The sequence below is a fragment of the Cavenderia fasciculata genome (assembly GCF_000203815.1).
Source record: "Cavenderia fasciculata unplaced genomic scaffold Scf_Dfasci-F-a-25c12.r2-5, whole genome shotgun sequence".
NCBI lineage: Eukaryota > Evosea > Eumycetozoa > Acytosteliales > Cavenderiaceae > Cavenderia > Cavenderia fasciculata.
The window spans coordinates 1,462,314-1,484,465 of NW_004457729.1; the positions used below are offsets into that span (position 1 = coordinate 1,462,314).

Here is a 22,152-nt window from a genome sequence, read left to right on the forward strand (position 1 = left end):
TTTATATTTTTATAGTTTATTGATTTTATATATTATATATTATTTTTGATTTTGTATTTTTATAAATAAGAACTAATTGATTCTTCACTACCAAGATGAGTTTCAATTGTTTTAATAAAACGTTGAGTCATTTTTTCTACTTGTGGTACCGAGTCATCCAAAAGTTCAGAGATAAAGGGTATGGTTTCTGGTAAAAAGACCAATAATCTGTCACCCATACGTTTGTGGAGAGTGTCGAGTACTTGGAGGGCACCATAACGAACGTTGGCAAAAGGGGAACGAGTCTTGAGGAGAACGGCATGGTTTAATGGTTTCCAGAGGAGATCTTGGTTGATAGTGACAGCCAATTGAGTGATACATGGAGCGAGATAGTTTTCGATACGTTTGGCAAAAGTGTCGAGTTGATCGGCGGTCAATGGGGCATTGCCACCATTGGATCCCATTTGATTTTCGAGTTGACCGACGAGGGCAGGCATCAATACTTCAAAACGTTGCTTGTCAATGAAACGGTCACGATCATAAAACATGCATTTTTGGAGGGTAGATGTGACGAGGCATAGAAGCTTTTCTTGAGTACTTTCTTGAGCCGATGATTTGTTGGCAACCAATCCAGATCCCTTCTTACGTTTGCTACCAGATTGAGCGTCTACAGCAGTAGAGGTAGGTGTAGTGACAATCAACTCTGTCAAATGATAGACTGAATTATCCAAAAAGTATGCCATGTATGGTACAAAGATTGTTTTCAAATTGGTTACCAAAGAATTCATCAATTTATAAAAGAATATAACATTATCCAAATCGACAGCAGCACTGTCCGATGATTCTTTTTGTTTTGTTGATTGTTGATTCGTGGTCTTTTTTGTTGTTTGTTGTTGATTTTGTTGTTGTTGTAATTGACCAATACCCCATTCAATAGTCTTTAAAAAGATTGGTTTGAAAAGGTTTTCGTTGAGTTTGAGAACCAAAGTCATAAAGCTGCTGATGATGTGTTCTTCGATGAGGTCAATGTTGGAGACCTTGGCTTGGTAACGACGTCTAAACTCAAAACCTTGGAGGTAAAACTTGAAGATGGAGCGGTGGTGGAGACCGACGTCCTTGGGCGAGAGATTGGCCGAGATTTCACCGACAAAGTCAAAGAGACAAATGATAGAGGAATCATTCTCAGAGACGACGGCAAACTCATAGGCTGATGTCATGGCTGGCAACAAAAGACGGAACTCGATATTACGGGTAATGAGTGAAAGGACACGACGTACTTGTGACATGAGCTTGGACGAGGCACCAAGTGTAAGACGTGGATGCAAGAGTGCATTGAGCAACTTGGGGAGATATGGTGACAAAAACTTGCTAATCTTTTTGAGCATCATTTCAATCGAAGAGACACAAGAGAGTTGGAGGAGGGCTCTTGTTTCACTATCAACACTTGATGCATAACTGCCAGTCAATGTAGATAGCAAGACTGGGAAGAATTGTGGAATGTATGGGACAATCTTGGCTTGAAGTTCAGCACACAAGGTGGCAACACAAATGAGTGAACTGGAAACGACTTGATGGTTGGCATGTCCAATGGCACGGATAATAATGGGCATTTGTTGTAAAAAGGTGGCACTGTGAGTTTGGGCAAAGTTTCGTGCTAAAATCTCAAAGCTGAGAAGTGCAGTTTGCTTGTTGGTATCGGTTTCTTGACTCGACTCGATGACCTTTGAGAAACTATCCAAGAGTGAGAGGAAACGGACAATTTGCTCGGCACTCAATTGACTCTTGAGAGCAGTAATCTTGTCGTTGAAAATGACAAGTGAACGACGACGTACTTGTGGGTCAGCATGATTAAGCAACTCTGAGACGGTATCAACAAATCCATCAACCGACATTAATTGATTCAACTTGTCCATACATTTGTGAATTGATGCAAGAATCTTTTTAAGGAATTTCTCCTTTCCTTTGGATGATTGGTCGGTTGTCGATTTGATACGTTCTGAAAACTCTGTAGTTTGACGTAAAAGAATGAGTAAATTGGCAAATGATTTAAGGTAGCATTGTTCAATTTGTTCCTTTTCTTGTTTGTTTGATTTAAAGGTCAAGTTTTCGAGGTAACTGTTGCTTGACAAACGTTCTTCGATAAACTCTAAAATCATAGTTTGCAACAAACGGTTATCCTTTTTAGAGTGGAGTAAAGAGATGACCTCCTTGTCATTGAAACCAAGATCGTTATTGTCTTCGATAAACTCGGCCTTTTCAAGAGAGATGAGACTAGAGATCTTGGCCAAGACGGAAAGGGCACGGGAAATCTTGGCGGCTGGGATGCAATCACAAAGTTGTTCGATAAACTTGTTGAATGATTCGAGTTGTTGTTGTTGTGAAGAGGTTGGGTTGGCCTGTTGGATGTAGTCTCCCAACTGCTCCTTTTCCATTTGCTTTTCCTTTTCAAGGTCGGCAGCTGTCTTGGGCTTGGATTCAACCTCGTTGATGGTGCGCAAGAGGTTGATACGCTTGACCAACATTTGAACAAATAGGAGATCCAACTTTTGATAATCGATACTTTGGATCATGGTCAAGAACAGTGGTACGCAATAGTCGTTGGAAATTTGTTTAAAGTGTTCCAAAAAGAGACCGAAAATAGAGTTGATGTTGATCTTGCTCGACGATGACAAGTCTTTGTTGTTGACAATCGATGGGACGACACCGCCAAGGAACCCGCAGAGGATTCTAAAGGTGGGTGCGTCTTGCTTGACCAAGGCCGACTTGATCATCTCTAAAATATTGCCAAACTCTTCAAACAAGTGTTTGGGTGCGTGATGAGCGACACGGCTCAAAAGGGCCAACGCACAATTACGTGTTTGCAAGTCACCAGACGACTCTACACACTTTAGAATAATTGAAATGTCAAACAGCTCCGAGAACAATTCAATATCACTCTTAAAGAATGATTCAGAGATGGACAAGATAGTTGTAATTAAAACTTGTTTACAATATTCGGTCGATGCGGCGCCAATTGACTTGACTTGATTCAATTGTTTGAGAATGGAAAGAGTTGGTTTCAACAAGACTGCAATCTTTTTAATCGATGATGCATTCTCTTTGATGGTTTCCATGATGGCTGTGATACGTGGGATAGAAGTTTGAGAAACTTGAATGTTGGAGAGAATGGTGAGGATGCAAGTACTATCAATCATGATAGAATGCAATGATTCGGCTGCCAATTGTCTGCACTCAATATCGGTACTCGAGTGTAAAAGGTCCAATACAGCCTCGACAATCTTGGTTTGCTCCTTGGTTGGGAGGGCGTTGAGTAGTGTCGATGTCAATCTTGGTAATACAATATCGAGAATACGGTACTTTTGATTGTCGGTTGCACCAACCAGAGTAATACCATTGGAATAAGACAAAACCTTGTAAAGAAGAGCAAGATGATTATTCTTTTTAGATTCCAATGAATAGTCTTGAACCAATTGAAGCAAGAGTACATTCAAAATGGACGATTGTTCAGAGGTGAGGTTTTCTTGTTCGTAGAGTTTGAGGAGACTGTGAGTGTAGGTTGAGAGGGTCGACAAGAAGATTGGATCATTGATGGTAGACAATGCACTCCAAAGAGCCGAACGATTGGCATTGTTTTCATAGAGCAATGGAACAGTGATGAGATACGAGCAAACAGAGTCACTTTGTTCCTTGGTCAATTCACTATTGTCAGTAGACATGATAATACTTGGTACCAATGTACACATGAAAGTATTATCCATAACCAATTCATTCATATAATCTACCAATGTACCAAGTAAATTTCCATAAAGTTTACCAGACATTAATAAAAGTGATTTCTCCTCCTCAAACAATGTAACGACCGATGTTTGTTGGGGAGTATTGTTGGCAGCGTTATTAACACTCTTTTCAATAGACTTTATGCATTGTCCAGCAGCTTCTCTAACATTTCTATGACTTGATACCAATGGTAAAAGGAATAAACATAAAATCGATTGATTCATTGAATATTTCTTAAATGATTTTGATTCAAGGAAACAATTACATAATGATAATGCTGTTTCTTGAATTGTTGAATTAAATACTAAAAAGGAAAAGGAATATTAATAAATTATAAATATTTCTATTTTTTTTATATTTTTGTTTCTTACATTTATCAGACCAAAAGATTGATAAGAATTTTAATAAAACAATATGATTTGGTAAATAACGTTTGATAATTTGTTGAAGGAAAGATTCTAAATTATCAGAGTGTTGAGTTAGAGTTGTCATTGATTCGAACAATAAATTAAATAATGAAATGAGGATATGGATGAGATGATTGGTAACATTATTTGATTTGGTGGTGGCACTGGTAAATGACATGCCAGCATTCAAGTTTTGAAGCTCCTTGATAAACAATTCCGACGATTCGATTGGTGTAAAACTGTTAATCACAACATCGATACAATAAAACAATGCGTGGACATAGTAATCATTGTCTTGTTGTTCCTCTTCATACAATGTCATTTCATTACAAATTTGTTCCAATGTAATATCATTTTCAATAATACCATCAGTATTACAATCTTCCAAACATTCCTTTAAATAAATCTTTAAAAATTCAATTATAATATTTGTAAATTCAATCTTTTCCTCTATAATTAAATAAATAAATAAAATATATTAATGATTTGTTTGTTTCTCTCTTCTTCTTCTTCTTTTCTTACCTTTGCTCTTTAAATTAAAAATTGAATTTGAAATTGATAAGAGAATAATTAATTTATCATTTGAAAGATAATTTTCAGATGATTGAATGAAAATGGATTTGAATAATTGGATGTTATCTTGATTACTTGATTGCTTGGTAATGTTGGCAGATAGAGATTTGACGAGTAATAGGTTACTGGTGATGGGTGAGGTAGGAGTGGAAGAGATACGGAAATAAGGTGAACATTCTTTAATATCATTGAATGACTTGAGAATGGTGGTACGCAACTTGATTTCATCTTGATCCTTTTTGTTACCAAACACCAAGTTTTCCAAAAGAATTTGACAGAGACGGTTGGAAGTGTCTTGGCCAAATGGATGGGTGCTTTGGATCTTGATCAAAGTGTCGAGGACAAATACCTTGGTCGAGGTGGACAGAGATCCCATGGCAAAGCACTCGCCGGCAGCGTTGACCAAGGTACTTCCATTACCTCCAAACAATTGGACGAGGTTGGGAAGACCCCAGGCTGCCAAGGTGACATTGTCGTCTTCGTCAGAGAGACGGTCCCCAAGAACATTGGCAAAAGAGGTGACATCGGAAGCACCCTTTTCAATCTGCTCCTTGAGAATGGCAAGACCAGAGAGACGGTTTTCAATGACTGGCGATTGCAACTTGAGATAGAGTGTGGTGGCCGAGCTAGAAGATACGACTCTTTGGGCAAACACCTTTTCTTGGAACGATAAAACAAGGTTTTGTTTGTCTTGTTGTTGGTTTGACATGTTTGTTGAAAGGGTAGAGTTGATAATCTCTTGTACCAATCTTGGTTCAATAAAATGAATAATCTCTGACATTTTAGATTCCTTTTCTTCTACATCAATTTCCATCGAATCAACAGAAGCAGAAGAAGAATCAGTTGACGATTGTTTTTTCTCTTCAGTTGTTTCATTTTCATTTTGGTTGTCTTGTAAATCTATTTTTTGGAAATTATTAATATATCTATTCAAAAGTCTAGATACAATAATTTGATGAATCTTTTCGCTTGTTGGTAAATCCTTGACAAACAATTCCAACAATGATCTACTATTTTCATTAATATCAAATGAATCACATAAATAAACTACCATCAATGTAATCATTCTATCCAATGATTTGTTTTGTGAATGTAAATCTAACATTATTTCTTTTAATGCTCTACAAAAAAGAAAAGGAAATTAAAATTAATTATTAAATAAATAAATAAATACTTTTTTTTGTTTAAACTTACGGAATTGAAACTAATAATTCAAGGTTTGAATTTGATAATGATTTAAAGTTTTGTCTTTGGAATAATACCAATAAAAATGTAAATGATGCAGTAATAGATGTACTATGGTTAAGTAAAGTATTACGAATTAATAACTCCAAAACATCTTTGGAAAATTGAACTTTTGATGCAATATTACTAAGAATCATAAATGATCCAAGCTAAAAAGAAATATAAAGAAAATAAATAAATATTAATAAACATATTATTATTATTATTTGTTTGTTTGTTTTTGATTGTTTGATTGTTTTTACTACATACTTGTAAATCTAAATTTTTACTTTTAAGAGAAAAGTTTAGACATGGTAAAACAGTACGAATAAATTGATCGGTCAAAGTACCAACTGAAACGGCATCGACCATTAAAGCTGTAAAGAATGAAATCATTGTCTTGTTGAGAGTGTTGGTTTTTTCGTATTTGAGAATGGTCGAACACACCAAATCCAAAAAGAATGCATTCTTGTGTAACAATCCAACCAAATAATCTCTTGTAATAGTAACCTTGTTATGTCTAAATACAATTAAAAATCTCCATTTCTTATCACTCCTAAAGAAAGTAAAAGTAATTAAATAGAAATAAATTAAAAGTTAATAATCTTTTCCTTTCTTTTTGTTTTCTTTTTGTTTTTGTTTTGTATTTATATTTATATAACTTACTCATAACGTAAAATACTTAATAATTGAGCAAAAGCATTTGATTGATGGTATGGAAGAGTACACATTAAAAGTTGGTCGAGGTTAAACTCGTTGATACGGTAACGACGAATGAGCCATTCGAGACATTGTTGAGCTGGCATCAAGAGGTAGTAGGCAGAGAGGAGACGCAAGAAACTGTCGATACTCTCGTCGAGTACCTTGGTTTGATCCTTTGTCATCATCATACGATTCTCGTCACGTGAACTGTTGGCAAAGAGGTTCTTTTCAAACGATTTGAAACGAGAGTCGAGTTTAGTCAACTCTCTGAGACCTTCCTTTCCGAGATCCAAGATAGAGTCATAGTCTACGGTACCTGCAGTGTTGGCATCGCCAAACAATACCGTCTCACGTTTGTTCAGATTACCAATGACACGTGCATTGTATTTGATAACCTCTAATTGACGATCGAGTTCAGACCGTTTCTTTGGTCCAAACTTGGCTCCCTTTCTGCCATTCGTCTCTCTATTCTTTCTCTTTTCTTGTAATTTTTGTAAATGTTGATCTTGATCCATCTTTTCTTATTACACAAATCTATCTCTATCTATCTATCTCTTAAACTAAATTATATATCTATCTATTTATATATGAAAAGTGTATATGATTATTATGTATGAAATGTGCGTGCGTGTGTGAATGTATTAAGCTAAAGTATATTACCCTCCAATAATAATACTTTGAATACTCTACTAATAATAATAATGATTAAACAAACACTTCAACAAATCTAAATAGAGAAAAGAAGAAAGAAAGAAAGTACTTTAAACAATACAAAGTTTTTGTGAGGTTGGCGGGTACAAAGTGTGTGCATGCAAGAACGATGAAACCAAAAAAAACGAACGACTCCTATTTTCGATTATTATTTTTTTTTTTTTTCAGCCAAGAGATTTATTAATCTTTTAGTACTTTGTTGATGTATTTAATTAAAAAGCATCAGTATCCATTTTTTGTTGATTACGTAAATTATTTACAAAATTCTTAAAGATTGATCTAAACTTGTTGATGATGGTTGGATTTTCTGTCAATTGTTCGAGTGTTGGAACGGTATCTGGATTAAATGTTTCGATTTCCTTTAATGAAATTGGTACACATAATCTCTCTAAAATAAATAAAAGAAAAAGAAAGAAAAAGTAAAGGTTGGTTAACAAAATAATTTGTTATTCTTTTTTCTATTTTTGTTTTGTTTTTCTATTTTTTTTTTGATACAATACGAGTTCTTGGATGAATACAAAAAGGGGATTTTAAAAGATGATTAACACCAACAGTGACAGCTTCATCTAATCTTGGAGCAGAGAAATGGATGACAATCTTGTAGATCAATTCAAATGCACTATTTTTATCAAAGGTATCGTAGATTGATTTCCATTTCTCTTGGACCGTGAGTGATGACTTGTCCAAGATCTGGTTGATAATGTCGCGTGGAGAAAACTCTACCTTTTTTTTAGCGTCGCCTGTCTTGATTTTGAAAGTGGCTGGCATGATGGAGCGGATTGCTTCGATCTGCTTGTCGTCGGACAGGATCTGTTGGTCTTCGAGCAGGTGGTCTTGGAAGAGCGGCAAAAAGATATTGTCAAAGAGGTCTTTGGCGATGGGGTGCATGTCGTCGGGTGACACAGGTGACTGATCCGACAACCTAAAGTAGCCGAGTACAGCTCGACGCATGTCCTCGGTCATCATCATAGCGTTGGGGTCACACACCCAAAGATGGACACCACGACCACCCGAAAAGATAGGCATAAAGTGTTCGAAACCAAAAGAGTCACGTAAACCAACTTGCAACATACGGATAGCTGCTGCTAGTAGACGCCAGCATTTAGGACACAGAGTGTTACCCTTGCAACAGGTACGCACCTCGTCATAGTCGTTACTGTCTATATCAAACACCAACTCACGACACACTGGACGGTAATCCATAAATGCACCCATACGTGATGGCTCGTGATTATACACAGCACCAATATCCAGTTTCTCGGGTACATCTGCTTTTTGACGAACCTCATCGATTCGACCCATTGCAAATGGTTTCAACTCTTCGATGTTTGTAAATGATTTGTGACGGTTCCAAAACTCTTGTTCCTTGCCCGTCTTGTAATTGATACCCTTTGACGAAACTGAAAACTCTCTCTTGCTAAAGTATACAACTTCATCTTCTCCTCTACTTGAATGACTTGCTGTTAACCATTCATACAATATATCCCATGGAAATATTGTATCTAACAAAATGATAAAAGATGAAATGTTAACATATGTTATTCTCCTCTTTTATATCTATCTATCTATCTATCTCTCTCATTACCTAAATAAGCTCTATATTTTACTTTATCTGCATAAAGTTTATTTGTATTTGTTGTATCATCAAAGTCAAATTGAAAATCATCATCTACTTGTTCATTATTATTGTTATTGTTATTATCGTTGTTATTATTACTATTATTGTTATCATCCATCATTTGTTTATCTCCTGCTTCATCTACAATTGGTTGTGAACTCATTTGATGCCTGTACTACTACTAATTATATCTATGGATACAAATTTATTAAAATGGGTTTCACATGAAGCTTGGGTTTACAGATGTTTTTGAAAAAGGGCGGGAACTCAAAAGCACAAAAAAAAATTGACCAAAAAGACGAAACTAAAGAAAACGAAAAGAAATAATAGATTTATAGGACAATAATAATGATTGTTTATTTTGTATCATGGTTGGTAATTCGTTCATCAGAGTAAGCAGCAGTAGTATAAATATCAGGTGTGGGAGGCAATGGAGGTTATCAAGGTAGTTTAAAATTTAAATTTGAGTAAACTATTAAAAAAAGAAAGAAAGTAAAGATTAGATTAGTATAAATGTTTTGGGTTGAAGAGAGTTGTTGTGTAGTTGGCAGAGGTAATATAGTAGATAGATGAATATTATGGTATGGTATGGTTGGTAGATTATCAGACGTGCACATTATGGATGTGTTATTTTCATTGCTTTATCAATATGAGCTGGGTAATAAAAGGTCATCACTAAAGCCACCAACCAAAACCCTTATAACCATTATCATTATCTATCTATATTCCTGCAAAGGTTGCATATGCACAAACCAATCGATTATTATTATTGTATAGTTTGTTTGAAGTTAACTTACTTTTGGTTTAGTAAAAGTGATGAATAGAAACTCTTGTCAAGGTCCTTTTCATAGTCACCGGTTTAGAAACTCGAGCACAAAATAAATACGAAAAAATTAAAAATAAATGATGGTCAATTTTTTTCATTTTTTTTTCTCAAACTCGACTTGCTCGCTGCCAACAAAAAGACGCACCAAACATTTTTTCAAGTTAGTTTAACGATCCACTAAAAATGAGGTAAGTTTTTTTTATCTATCTCTTTTTCTCTATCTATCATCAATCAGTAGTTTAACAAACGATGAAAGTATACGATCAACTATGACAACAATAGGATAGGACAGGATAGCAAGTTAGGGGTAGATATCTTTCCTTTCATTGCGTCATATGATCACTTTTTTTTTTTTTTTTTTTTCGTTAAACTACTATCTATTCTTTTTACATTAGTTGATTTGATTGATATTAATATTATTTGAATTTTTTTTCTATCTATTTTTGTAGCAAAATTTCAAGCGAACAAGTCAGACAAACCGTAGGTAACATCCTTAAGGAATCCGTCGAAGCCAAGCGTAACTTCACTGAGACCATTGAACTCCAAATCAATCTCAAGAACTACGACACCAAGAAGGACAAGCGTTTCTCTGGACAAATCAAGCTTGCCACCGTCACCAAGCCAAAGCTCAGAATCTGCATCTTTGCCGATCAACAACATTGTGATGAAGCCACCAAGATCGGTGCTGAATTCATGGATATCGAAGCTCTCAAGAAGATCGGTCCAAAGAACAAGAAGGGTATCAAGCAACTCGCCAAGAGCTACGATGCTTTCCTTGCCTCTGAAACCATCCTCCGTCAAGTCCCAAAGTTGTTGGGTCCAGGTCTCAACAAGGTCGGTAAGTTCCCAACCCTCCTTACTCACAACGAAGACATGGCCACCAAGATCAACGAAGTCAAGTCCACCATCAAGTTCCAATTGAAGAAGGTCCTCTGTTTGGCCGTCGCCGTCGGTCACGTCAACCTCACCGAAAGAGAAATCGCCACCAACGTCATCCAAGCCATCAATTTCTTGGTCTCCCTCCTCAAGAAGCAATGGCAAAACGTCAAGACCCTCTACATCAAGTCCACCATGGGTCCATCTCACAGAATCTACTAAACTATCTGTTTTACTATCGATAGTTTCTATTGTTTGTTTAAAACACCAACTTCTAGGGTTATCCTTTTAGTTTTTTAAAAATTAATTGTTTGCCTAGTTGATGGAAGCTTATATAAATAAAATTGCTCAACTTCAAAAAAAAAAAAAAACAATATAATCATTGTGTGTCTTTGTTTCTTTCTATTGAATGATTAAATTATCAAATTTATTATTATTACATATTATATCAAAGATTGATGATAACGGAGACATAATTAGTTTATTGTTAACTTGTAAACATTTGTATCAAAACAAAGGATTACGAAGATCGGTTCAATTCAAAGGGATATCGTTCCACTGGATCTTGGTTCTATTGCCCTCTTGCCTCGTCTATCAAGTCTATCAGTTGGTGCATTAGAGTTGAATCTTTGGTCACCACACATCACTAGTGTCTCTAACACTAGAGGTCATAGACTCCAAGTACACCCTCGCCGAGTTGGGTCTCTTGCAATTCGTATCGCTGACAGAGTTGACCTTTAACAATTATTTTGACTGGTATAGGACCGGGACTCTTACCAAGTAGTTTGAAATCTCTCACCCTTAGACCAAGAGAGATACCTCCACGAAATACTTTATTTCATTAACGTCACTTGTCAACCCCCATATCTTTTTGCAAAAGCTTGCATTAGATGGAGAGATGCTGGATCAACAATTATACCTCGATCTCCAGGGTCTATGCGCACTCAAGACACTAACTCTTGGTGATGGCCACTACCCAACAGATGACAGACAGTATTGTATAGAGGTTAGTGTCCCTCCTTCACTAAAGATTCTTTATCTAATGTCAGAGTGCGCACATCGCACCTCGTTGTACAATGCCATTGTTGGAAAGATTACATTTAATGCAAAGTAGATTGATTGGTGGAAAAACCAATCTCTTGTCATCACCATTCATCAAAATACTCGATATATGAAGAAATCATGCCTGCCAATATCATACCAACTAGTGTTGAAAAGATTAGAATAGAAAAATTCACAAGAGAACCTATACTTGAAGGATTAGTATTCCCACCATCAGTCACTCATCTAACCATCTCAGGAGAGTATGAACCTGTACAGCTCCCAGAGTCACTCATCAAGTTAAAGATGCCAATCGACAACAACAACAACAACCAAGGAGGCCTGATCAATCTTCAATATTTGAAAAAACTCATCTATACAACTGATCAACCAAACAACAACGACATCCAATTTGTTCTCCCATCCACCTCTACTGCTGCTGTTGCTGCTGCTGACTATCCACCTAATCTCGAAACACTCAATCTCATTCAAATCAAATCAAATTATACCATTGACAACTTACCACCAACCATTAAATATCTATCAATACTATTGAACAATACCAACAATGACAGGTCACAAAAATATCCTCCAATCTTTTCAATTAATTCTAGGTTGTCCAATATCTCCCAAATACAATGGCTACCATACAATACTACACATCTAACTTGCCAACTAGAGATTACTCTACAACAGGGGGCCTTTAGATTGGATCAAGTGATCAATCACACCAACGTGAGACATTTATGTCTTATCATTTCCGATACAATATTACATTTTTCAATTCAAAGATTGGACACGGGCAAACACAAAGTATTGGTATTGGAAACAAAGTCAATTTCAGGTGGAATAATCACACAAAGAAAAACAAATTACAATCAACAATATGACCCCATTTATTTACATTTTAAAGTAGCGGGATCAGGTCCATTTGAATTGAAATGTATACTAAATTTCAAAAAACTATAAACTTTTAATCCTTTACAATGAATTACATTGGTGTTTTTTTATTTATTGTAATATTTAATTTAATTTATTTCCAAACTTTAATAATACCATCAGCAGAAGCGGAAATCAACATTGGTTGAGGTACTTCCATAACTTTAAGATCGAGAATAGTTTCTTGATGATGAATGGTTGGTGTAGTTGGTGTTTTTGGTTTTGAAGATGATGTGGCGCCAGTAGAGGACGAGGAAGAAGTGATCGATGAAATGGTTGATGGTCTAGAATATACAGGGTTATTGGCAGAAGAGTATTGATCGGTAGATGACCACAATTCCTCTTGAATTTGAGTACCATTGGTCTTGAAACTAACTTTGTTTGTGAAGGGTGGTAGTGGGTCTCTTCCAGGTGAGATGTAATAAGAGTTGGTGGTTGGATTATCCCAATCCCAATATTTAATACGTTTATCGTCGCCAGCTGTAATTAAATAGGTACATTGTGGAGGACTAAGTATCGCTCTAATAGATGGTGTCTTTCGGTCAATTGTTGTTGTTGTTGTAGATCCTGCTGTTCCTGCTGCTGTTCCTGTTCCACCTCCTATTACAACATTATTATTACCACTATTATTGATTGGTGTACCAGTCAATGATGAAGATGTAGATGATGATGAAGATGGTGTAGTCATTGTATTACTACTTAGTATAACAGAGTTTGAAAGGAAATGTCCAGAGTTGTTTCTATTGAGAACAGGTGATGATGTGTTGGAAGACATTTGACTAGGTTTAATCGAATCAATGCCAAAGTCATATTCAGAGAGCGAAGAGGTTGCAAGGTTGCTCTGACTATTGTTGTTGCCACCAATAGCACCAAAAATCGACGAAGAGGTAAGAGGATTAATCATAAACGATGTCATTTGATTGATAATACCTCCTACTGGGTTGAAAATGGCGGAGCCTTGTGATTGCGCAACTGGTTGTGGTTGTTGTGACGGTTGCTGTGATGGTTGTGATGGTTGTTGTGACTGTTGTATTTGGTCACCATCGATATATCCTCGACGGAATATCTTGGTGGTTGTTTTGGATGACAGATCCCATACGACTACATTGTCCTTTGACTCTGACGCGACAAATATCCAGCTGTCTGATGAGAATCTTGGACCATAGTATGGTGACATTTTGTAGATACGTCCATTGGTAACACGCTCGCTGTAGAGTGGAATCTCGAATCTGAGATCCCAACAGGTAAGGAATCCACGGCTTGTGGCAGTAACAAGCCAGTTGCGGTTAGGGTCTATAAGGAACGACTGAATGAGACCCAAACTCATCTGGTTGGATAGATGGAAAGCCTCTTGCTGTGATCGCAGATCCCAACCATGAATCCCACCCTTGCTAGTGGCATAGGTGACAATCGAGCTAGAGTTGGTGTTAAAGTGGTCGACCGAGATGATGTTGCCCTCGCAATCGAGAATATTCTTGACTGTTGACAAACCAGGATACTTGATGTTTCCATTCTTTTGCTTGCCTCCAATACCGACACGGAAAATGTGGATCGATCCCTTGTCTGAAGCCGATGCGATGGTATGTGACTTTTCGCATATAGAGATGGATGTGATACGTCCTTCTTGACTGTTGTATGTCTGACGAGCGCGGTTTGTCACACCCTTTTCCATACGCAAACAATCCCAAATCTTGACAGTCCCATCGTTTGAACAACTTGCAAAGAAGAGGTTGTCACTGCTGACCTGTATTTCATTGACAGAATCTTTGTGCTCGATAAAGTGACTGACCAAGATACCAGCTGGTTTCCAAGTGGTTAGCTGACCAGGTGCACCCGACACACCATATTCAGAGTATCCACCAAGATCGGGGATAGAAGGTGGTGCTCGCAGGTAACAGTCATTGGTCGTCTCTACAGACAATACATTCTCACCTGCACTAGGATTAAGAGTAAACTTTTTGTTTACAATACTCAATTCTTGAATGCCAACAATTTCTTGTTGTTGGTTGGATGATGGTGTATTGTTGGAGGAAGTTGTGGGAATACTGGCAGTCGGAGTAGTACTTGGCATGGGAGAAGGAATAGCTGTAGACGCTGGTAATGATGACGGACCACTATTAATCAATAGATTTGTATTGGATGGTGACGAGTTGTTAACCATATTATTGCCACTAGTTGGAAGTGAATTGGATAGTGGGTTTGTATTGGGTAATTGATTATTAATATTGATGGGTGTACTACTTCCAATTCCAGTTGACCCTATAGTACTACCGAGATTGGCGGTACTAGTAGATACCGCACTATTGATATTTGGTGTATCATTTCTGAGTTTTGCAACTCTGACAATCTTTTCTTGAGTTTGGTTTCGTTTACTACTCATTGGTTGGTAGTTGGTATCGACGACAAAAGTGTCATTGTTCATATCTTCCAACTTGGAGAATATCTTTTTCGAACGGATATAGTCAAATATCTTGATGATTTTAATTTGATCCATATCTGGGATAGCCAACTGCTTGAGGAATTGGAAATCCTCTGGAATCTCTTCGATTTGATCGACTGACATTTGTTTTATTTGTTCAGCTACGTTGGCGGCAGAGGATCCAACGACATCTTTAATCTTTCTATAACTTCCTTGGTTATTATAATTCATTTCCTTTTGATGAGGATTACGATGGACATGATTGATGATGGTGTTGAATGATTCACGCGAGATGGGTGGGATCAACAGTTGGAAGAGATTCGATTCGGCGATATTATCAGACGATGAGTCGGTAATGAGATAGGGTTGGATACGTGGCTTGAGGTAGCAATAGATATCAGTCTTTGACAACTTGGTTGCAATCTTGCTGATGAGTGAGATGGTTCCATAGCGAATCCAATCGTTTGGATGGAGTAGGAGGGGAGAGGAACGACTGAGTATCTCGAGTAGAATGGCCTTTCTAAAGAGACCGAGATCGGTCAGTTCACAGAGCGCAGCAATGGCACGCTCAGTCACATTCTCTTCCTCGTCGGTCAATGCCTCCAATGTCATGGGATAGATAAACGATTCCAAACTACCCGATCCAACAATGGTGCAAACTGCCACAATATTCTCGAAAAATGAACTACGCAACTGCCAATCCTTGTCGTTTAAAAAGGTAGTGATAAGAGGTAGAACCAAATCGTTTGTTTTGGCACGGCCAAAAAAGAGACACAATCGATAAATGTCAGACAAGATGACACGTTTGACAGTATTGCACGAATCTTTGGTCAAGAGATCGCTCACCTTGTTAAAGAATAGTTCTTGAAGGTCGCTAAGATCAGCATCGTAAACCTTGTACTTTTGTATATCCTTTCTCTCAGAGTCTAGGTGTTGGTCTCTTGAAAGATGTTGATCTTGTGCAATCTCTAAAAATCTTTTTGCTGTCATTGCCAAGTTTGGTAGAATCTCTGCAAATGCTATTCTAACCAATTCATCTGATCCCTCTGTAATTTGTGATAATGATGGGAATATATATTGTGAAAATATCATTGAATCACTTGGTGGAAATGATTCAATCATTTCAATCTAAAAAATAAAATAAAAAATAAAAAGATTAGAAAAATAATTAAATAAATATATATATATTTCTTTTTTTTTTTTGTTTCTATTTTATACATACAACTTTTGATAAACTTCTTAAAGCTTCAACACGAACCAAAGTTGGTTGATCTTGAGAGATCATTGAAATAATGTAAGGGATAATTTTTTGAAGTCTACATTCATCGGATAAATGTTGAGCAAATTTTACAAGTAAATCACCAATACATTTAACTTTGGTTTGAGGGTATTGACAATGACGTAGTGATGGATAGATGACTGATAATAATAAATCCAATCCTTCAACCACTGGATATTGTTCTACTGGTTTTCTTTCCAATGATGCTTGTTTTAAAATATTCATTCCAGTAGTTGGTAAAATCTTTACATCATCAATAAATGATTTCTCTTTACTTGATATTATTGGTGTCGTTTGATTGCCACTACCACTACTAGACAAGTTGGTTTTTCCATGTAATTGAGATTGTTGATTTAATTTATCACATTCATTGATAAACTTTTCAGATTCCCATAATATATTGGTTATATTACTTTGTAAATCTCCACTATCTATAGTATTATTACTACCACTACTACTGCCACTACTTTGTTGTTGTTGTTGTTGTTGTTTAATTTGTTGACCAATATTAAATTGATTTGGTTGTTGTTGTTGTTGTAGAGGTTGAGATGGTTGTGGTTGTGATGGTTTTGGTAGATTTTGAAAGATATTTAATAATTCATCAAATTTATCTATAATACATTGAATTCGATCATCATGATCCAAGTTTGAAAGTGAACGAATAAAGCTATGAACAAAAGAAAAGTATTTTGGGAATGCTTTGCCTGCCCAGTCGGCAACATAACGCTCGGGGAGATAACGTAGCTTGGGGTCACGTTGGATCATGTGAATGATGAGAGATTGGATGTGAATGTCGTTGATCTTTCGAATGACAGGTTCTGGGTTGTAGTCACCCTTGCGATACGACAACATCTGAGAAAAGTCAAATAGGGGTGTACCGTCGGTAAACAACTCGCCAATGACGCAACCCAGTGAAAAGACGTCCATCTGGGGGGTGAGCTGTCCTTTGGGCTCGCCCTTGTTGGTCTCGTAGAATCGTTCGGGTGCAATGTAGCATGTACGACGTCCACTCGTATCAAAGTAGTACGAGAAATCGGCAGGGTTGTCTTCGGGGATAAAGGTTGGTTTGTAGGATGCAAAATCAGCCAAATAGATCCAATTGGTGGTTGTCACCATGATGTTTTCGCACTTGATGTCGCCGTGAGACACACCCTTAAAGAATGCCTGTATGAGGGCACTCAACATTTGAAAGGTGATAAACTTCTTTTCAATCGTCGAAAGGAATGGTCTCGTGCTCAACCGATCGTACAAATTGTTGCTAAAGTATTGTCTGATCAAGTATCCTGATCGATCAGTCTCTAAAAAGTTTTGATATGGCATCAAGTTTACCAATGTTTCAAAGTTTCCTTTAATCTCTAAACAAACAAATAGATAGATATATATTAACAACTTTGGTTCAAAATATATTTCTCTTTATATCTATATATACTATATATCTTTACCTTCTAATGCTCTTTTATAGTCTATTAATGATTCTTTGTTGTGCCTCTTTTTGTAGATCTTTACAATAACGTGACCTTCAAGATCGTGTATTGCCTTTAACGTCTTTAAGAATCTACCATTACCCATTGAGAATTGTGATACTATAGGTCCTATTTCATCTTCAAGATAGTCTGATGTAATAGGTGCTCCTACTACATTACCCATCCTTGAATACTACCTAAATATTATATATATATATATGTATATATGTATGTATGATGTGTGTTGTATTAATATATATATTGATGATCTGTGCAAATGAGCCTGTATTGGTTTTTGTTATCTTTTTTTGTTTTTTGATAAAAGTGGTGTTCTTGGATTATTAAAAACTACTAGTATGGTCGGCTTATCACTAAAACTTTGTCTTGTCCACTTTAGCATAATCTTCTTCTTGATAAGTTTAGAGAGAGAGAGAGAGAGAGAGGGGTGAGAGATAAGAGAGATGAATATTTCAACTAGTCATTATCAACATATACCTGGGAGACCTGTAGGTAGATCTAAATCAAGTTTCAACAAATGTATAATGAATAGTCAGTTTCTAGGATCTAGATCATCATTTAAATACTTGTCAAATGTATGTAATATTGTAATATATAGATAGACAGATTAGATATAGATATTGATTCTTTTGATTTCTTAGATACCATCAATATCACATGAATCATTACTTGCAACATTTGACAATGAAGATAGTAAAACGAAAAAGATAGCAAGAAATGTTCTTCAAATGGAGGTAGCCTATGCAAGATATCATCAAACCGATTCAAAGGATATCAAGAAACAATGTATCACCAAAATAGTAACAAAGCTGGCTGATTTTAAGAGAGAGTTTCGATCAGACAATGAAGCAGTTTCACTGGTAGAGTTGAATATCTACCCACTCTTACGATCACTACTGATGAACCTACCACAAAGAGGTGTAGGTTCACCTTATTATACAACTCTTTATGAAGTTGTTGTTGATAATCTTGCAATGATTGCAAATGTATGTAAATTGGAAAGTGGAACAAATATATTGTATTGTATGAAATGAATGTATCATTATTTATTAACAAGTCATCAATATACTACATTAGAGAGACGATATAGCAGATTGGATTCAAAATGATATACCAATGATGAACAAATTATTTACTTTATTTAATGATGTTAAATCTGTTGATTCTGTATTTGTTTTATTTCATGTATGTAATGATAATAACAAACAAAACAAAACAAAATAGGATTATATGGATTAACCAATTATTTAGAATATATTATTTTTAACAGAATTTGACCTAAGAAAAATTAGTATGGGATCATTTAATTAATTAATAACTATTACTATGATTTATTAATAATTATCTTTGATTTATTAGAATTATTTAAAATTGTTGAAAAGTTAAATAGATTAACTTTTTTCATGTTTATTAAAGTGTTGACATCAACATTATTTCAACCAGATTCAAACGAGGCACCAAAACTTAGTGATTCAATTACACTAAAAGCAAACCAACTACCGATATATACAATCAATCATTCGATCATTTTAGCAGTACCATCAATCTTGGACAAGGCATACCATCTTTTGGAATATTCCATGAGACCAAACTTTTTCTCACCATCCCTTATCACATCTCCTAGAAGTGATGTTTATGATTGGGGTAAGAAAAAGAAAAAGAAAAAGAAAAAGAAAAGTAATTGTTAATGTTATTTATTTAATTATTTTTTTTAGATGAACCACCACATACAGGTGAACCACCTCTTTCACAAGCACATGCTAGAATGATATTAGAACAATTAAATTTAGAATATAGAGGTGATGCTGTTGAATTTTTAAAAGAATATTCTAGAGCAACCTATCAGGCAGATCTTATTGTTTTCATTTATAGTTTGGCAAATGGAAATAGAAGATATCATGTATTAAAAAAATTAAAACAATTGGGATTCGCTAAATTGGCTGAAGATATGATTAAATCTCTTAAATGGAATGTTTCTGTATGTTTAATAAAAAAAAAGTAAAAAAGAAAAAGAAAAAAAGTAATTAATATTTATTTTATTAACCTTTTTGTTTTTTAGGAATATGAAGAAGAAGTAAATCCATTCTTTATTAGAAAAATACAATTATTAAGAATCATATTATTATTTTTCGATATGGAAGCCACAAGAGCACCTTTTGCAAGTAGTTGTTCAATTATTTCAAGACATGAAGAGCATTTAATCAATGGAGTTGAAAGATGTCAAGATTCTCAATGTTTAAAGGAAAAGACATCAATCATTTCAACTCTTTGGGAATCTTATGAAAGAGCAAAAGGAATTGAAAAAGAAAGGTAAAAAAAAGAAAAAGAAAAAGAAATCTAAAATTCAATAATTATTCTAATTTTATTTTCTTTTAATTTAGATCATTTTTAACTTGTTGTATACAAACTGTATTAAAATCACCAAATTTAAATTTAAATGCATATTTTGAAAAGAAAGGATTATTGAAAGGTTTGGTTAATGAAGTATCGAGTCCATTGGATCAATATAAAGCTTTTTATCAAATGAATTTTGATGTCCTTGGAGAAATGATCAAATTTAAATTACCTGCATTTATCTACCTCAACAATCGACTGCGAGCCAATCCACAAGAATTTCAAGTTTTGATGGAAAATGTTATGGCAAATATTATAGAAACCAATGTATTTGTTAGGTATCTTTCACTTTCCCTATACCATTTTAGTACGCAACCCAATATTGAATACGATTTTGAAAATTGTCTCTTTAACCGTTTCTTGGAGGAAAATATATTTAAAGTTATGAAACTTTTAATTGATAGCTTGACATTGGATAAAATTTCTGTTGATAGTATGTTTTAAAATAGAAAGAGAGAGACTACAACAACAATTGATCAAAAATTAATCAATTTCTCTCTCTCTCTTAGATTTATGTTGTTTAAATACATTTTTATTATTTTTAGTTGTAGCACAAAGAAAAGGACAATTAAATGATTATATAGCAGAGTTGAAGGTAATGGGACAAGAAGATTTTGTCGATCGAATATTGGAATTATTTGATTTATGGAATAGATTCTATTTTAATAATACTAGAGATTTGGTTAGTATTGAAACTAGTTCACAATTTAAATTTGATGAAATTCTTAAACTTCAAGTATCTCTAAAAGTATTATTAAAGAAAGAATAAAATAAATAGATTTCATTAAAAGAGTATCTTTTTGTCAAAGTCTAAATCCTCCCAAATTAATTAATTTCTTTTAGAATATTACATACCTAAAAGATATCATTGAGATGATATGGGGGAACAGAATGAATCGATTGGAACAAAAAGAAAACGGGATAAAAAGAAGAATTATATGATATAATCTTTTTATCTATACACGTTTACTTTTTGTTCCAAATCTGTGCATCGTCTCTGAAATTTGATGTAGCAGGTATCGATAACCAGTGCACCTTCAAAGCATTGTTTGGAAGGTTTTGAAGTTGTTTGGAGGCACCAATGACATTATTATCACTCCGGAAAAGTATATCCTAAACTAGATTAGATATAACCCATGGTAAGTAAAGGGATCACCTTTGCACGAGTCACAGGTCAAACAAAATATATGTACATATTCTTAAACAAAAAAATAAAAATAAAAACAAGAATGATACCCTCTCCCCCTTTTTGTTTTCAGTTGTATTTTCAAAACACAAAAAAATATCTTCGCGCACTGTTTGCATAAAGTAGATTTACTCATTTGCGAGCAAACATTCTCTTAAATCTTTTTTACCAACTTTATATTTATATATATATATATATATTTCAATAATAATAATCATACATGTCAATCTATAATAAACCAGTTGCTCACGGTGTTGCATCAACAGCCAACCAACAATCAGCAGCCGCCGATGATGATGATTGGGAGACTGATTCAGATTATGTCAACGATGTCACTGAATTGGAACAACGTCGTGGGTCTAAACTCATCGTCCCACCATCAGACTCTGTTGTAGATTTAAAGGAACTTCGTGAAAGAGTATTCCAACAAGATACTGAAGTTTTAAGACAAGAATATGATTCAAAGTAAACATCTATAGCACAAAACAAAGCAAAGAGTAGAATGATCAACTTATATATTAACACTGTTTTTCTTTTTACTTTATGACTTAATAGGAAACAATTATACGGAGGAGAGAGAGCTGAAAAGTCAATCAAACATTAAACCAACCAATATATATTAATATAAAATCAACACTATCCAAAGATTTTTTTGTACTTTATGAAAAAAAACATATATATATATATATATATTTTATTATTTATTTCTACAAACACATT

The 22,152-nt window shown here is 35.0% G+C and overlaps 7 protein-coding genes across 7 annotated transcripts; 4 read left to right on the plus strand and 3 right to left on the minus strand.

The window, feature by feature from the left end:
• Window positions 1-59: 59 nt before the first annotated feature.
• Window positions 60-7,177, minus strand: DFA_00903 (U3 snoRNP protein; the record flags this gene model as incomplete). Its single annotated transcript, XM_004358826.1, has 6 exons — window positions 60-4,060; window positions 4,128-4,613; window positions 4,686-5,857; window positions 5,931-6,130; window positions 6,231-6,516; window positions 6,627-7,177. The coding sequence occupies 6 exons, from the start codon at window positions 7,175-7,177 to the stop codon at window positions 60-62; spliced, it is 6,696 nt and encodes a 2,231-aa protein (XP_004358883.1).
• A 408-nt stretch (window positions 7,178-7,585) lies between these two features.
• On the minus strand, window positions 7,586-9,154 carry DFA_00904 (DNA polymerase alpha primase subunit; the record flags this gene model as incomplete). The annotated part of the gene is made up of 3 exons (XM_004358827.1): window positions 7,586-7,759; window positions 7,869-8,875; window positions 8,959-9,154. The coding sequence occupies 3 exons, from the start codon at window positions 9,152-9,154 to the stop codon at window positions 7,586-7,588; spliced, it is 1,377 nt and encodes a 458-aa protein (XP_004358884.1).
• A 185-nt stretch (window positions 9,155-9,339) lies between these two features.
• rpl10a (S60 ribosomal protein L10a) lies at window positions 9,340-10,915 on the plus strand (the record flags this gene model as incomplete). Its single annotated transcript, XM_004358828.1, has 4 exons — window positions 9,340-9,383; window positions 9,477-9,498; window positions 9,983-10,005; window positions 10,267-10,915. 4 exons carry the CDS (start codon window positions 9,340-9,342, stop codon window positions 10,913-10,915), a joined length of 738 nt encoding a protein of 245 aa, XP_004358885.1.
• A 676-nt stretch (window positions 10,916-11,591) lies between these two features.
• DFA_00906 (uncharacterized protein) lies at window positions 11,592-12,703 on the plus strand (the record flags this gene model as incomplete). The annotated part of the gene is made up of 2 exons (XM_004358829.1): window positions 11,592-11,803; window positions 11,902-12,703. 2 exons carry the CDS (start codon window positions 11,592-11,594, stop codon window positions 12,701-12,703), a joined length of 1,014 nt encoding a protein of 337 aa, XP_004358886.1.
• Window positions 12,704-12,767: 64 nt separating this feature from the next.
• vps15 (putative protein serine/threonine kinase) lies at window positions 12,768-18,018 on the minus strand (the record flags this gene model as incomplete). Its single annotated transcript, XM_004358830.1, has 3 exons — window positions 12,768-16,220; window positions 16,315-17,726; window positions 17,814-18,018. The coding sequence occupies 3 exons, from the start codon at window positions 18,016-18,018 to the stop codon at window positions 12,768-12,770; spliced, it is 5,070 nt and encodes a 1,689-aa protein (XP_004358887.1).
• Window positions 18,019-18,376: 358 nt separating this feature from the next.
• On the plus strand, window positions 18,377-21,015 carry DFA_00908 (uncharacterized protein; the record flags this gene model as incomplete). Its single annotated transcript, XM_004358831.1, has 9 exons — window positions 18,377-18,427; window positions 18,494-18,838; window positions 18,930-19,037; window positions 19,104-19,143; window positions 19,212-19,529; window positions 19,568-19,830; window positions 19,912-20,162; window positions 20,234-20,679; window positions 20,792-21,015. The coding sequence occupies 9 exons, from the start codon at window positions 18,377-18,379 to the stop codon at window positions 21,013-21,015; spliced, it is 2,046 nt and encodes a 681-aa protein (XP_004358888.1).
• Window positions 21,016-21,652: 637 nt separating this feature from the next.
• On the plus strand, window positions 21,653-22,036 carry DFA_00909 (uncharacterized protein; the record flags this gene model as incomplete). Its single annotated transcript, XM_004358832.1, has 2 exons — window positions 21,653-21,897; window positions 21,988-22,036. 2 exons carry the CDS (start codon window positions 21,653-21,655, stop codon window positions 22,034-22,036), a joined length of 294 nt encoding a protein of 97 aa, XP_004358889.1.
• Window positions 22,037-22,152: the final 116 nt, after the last annotated feature.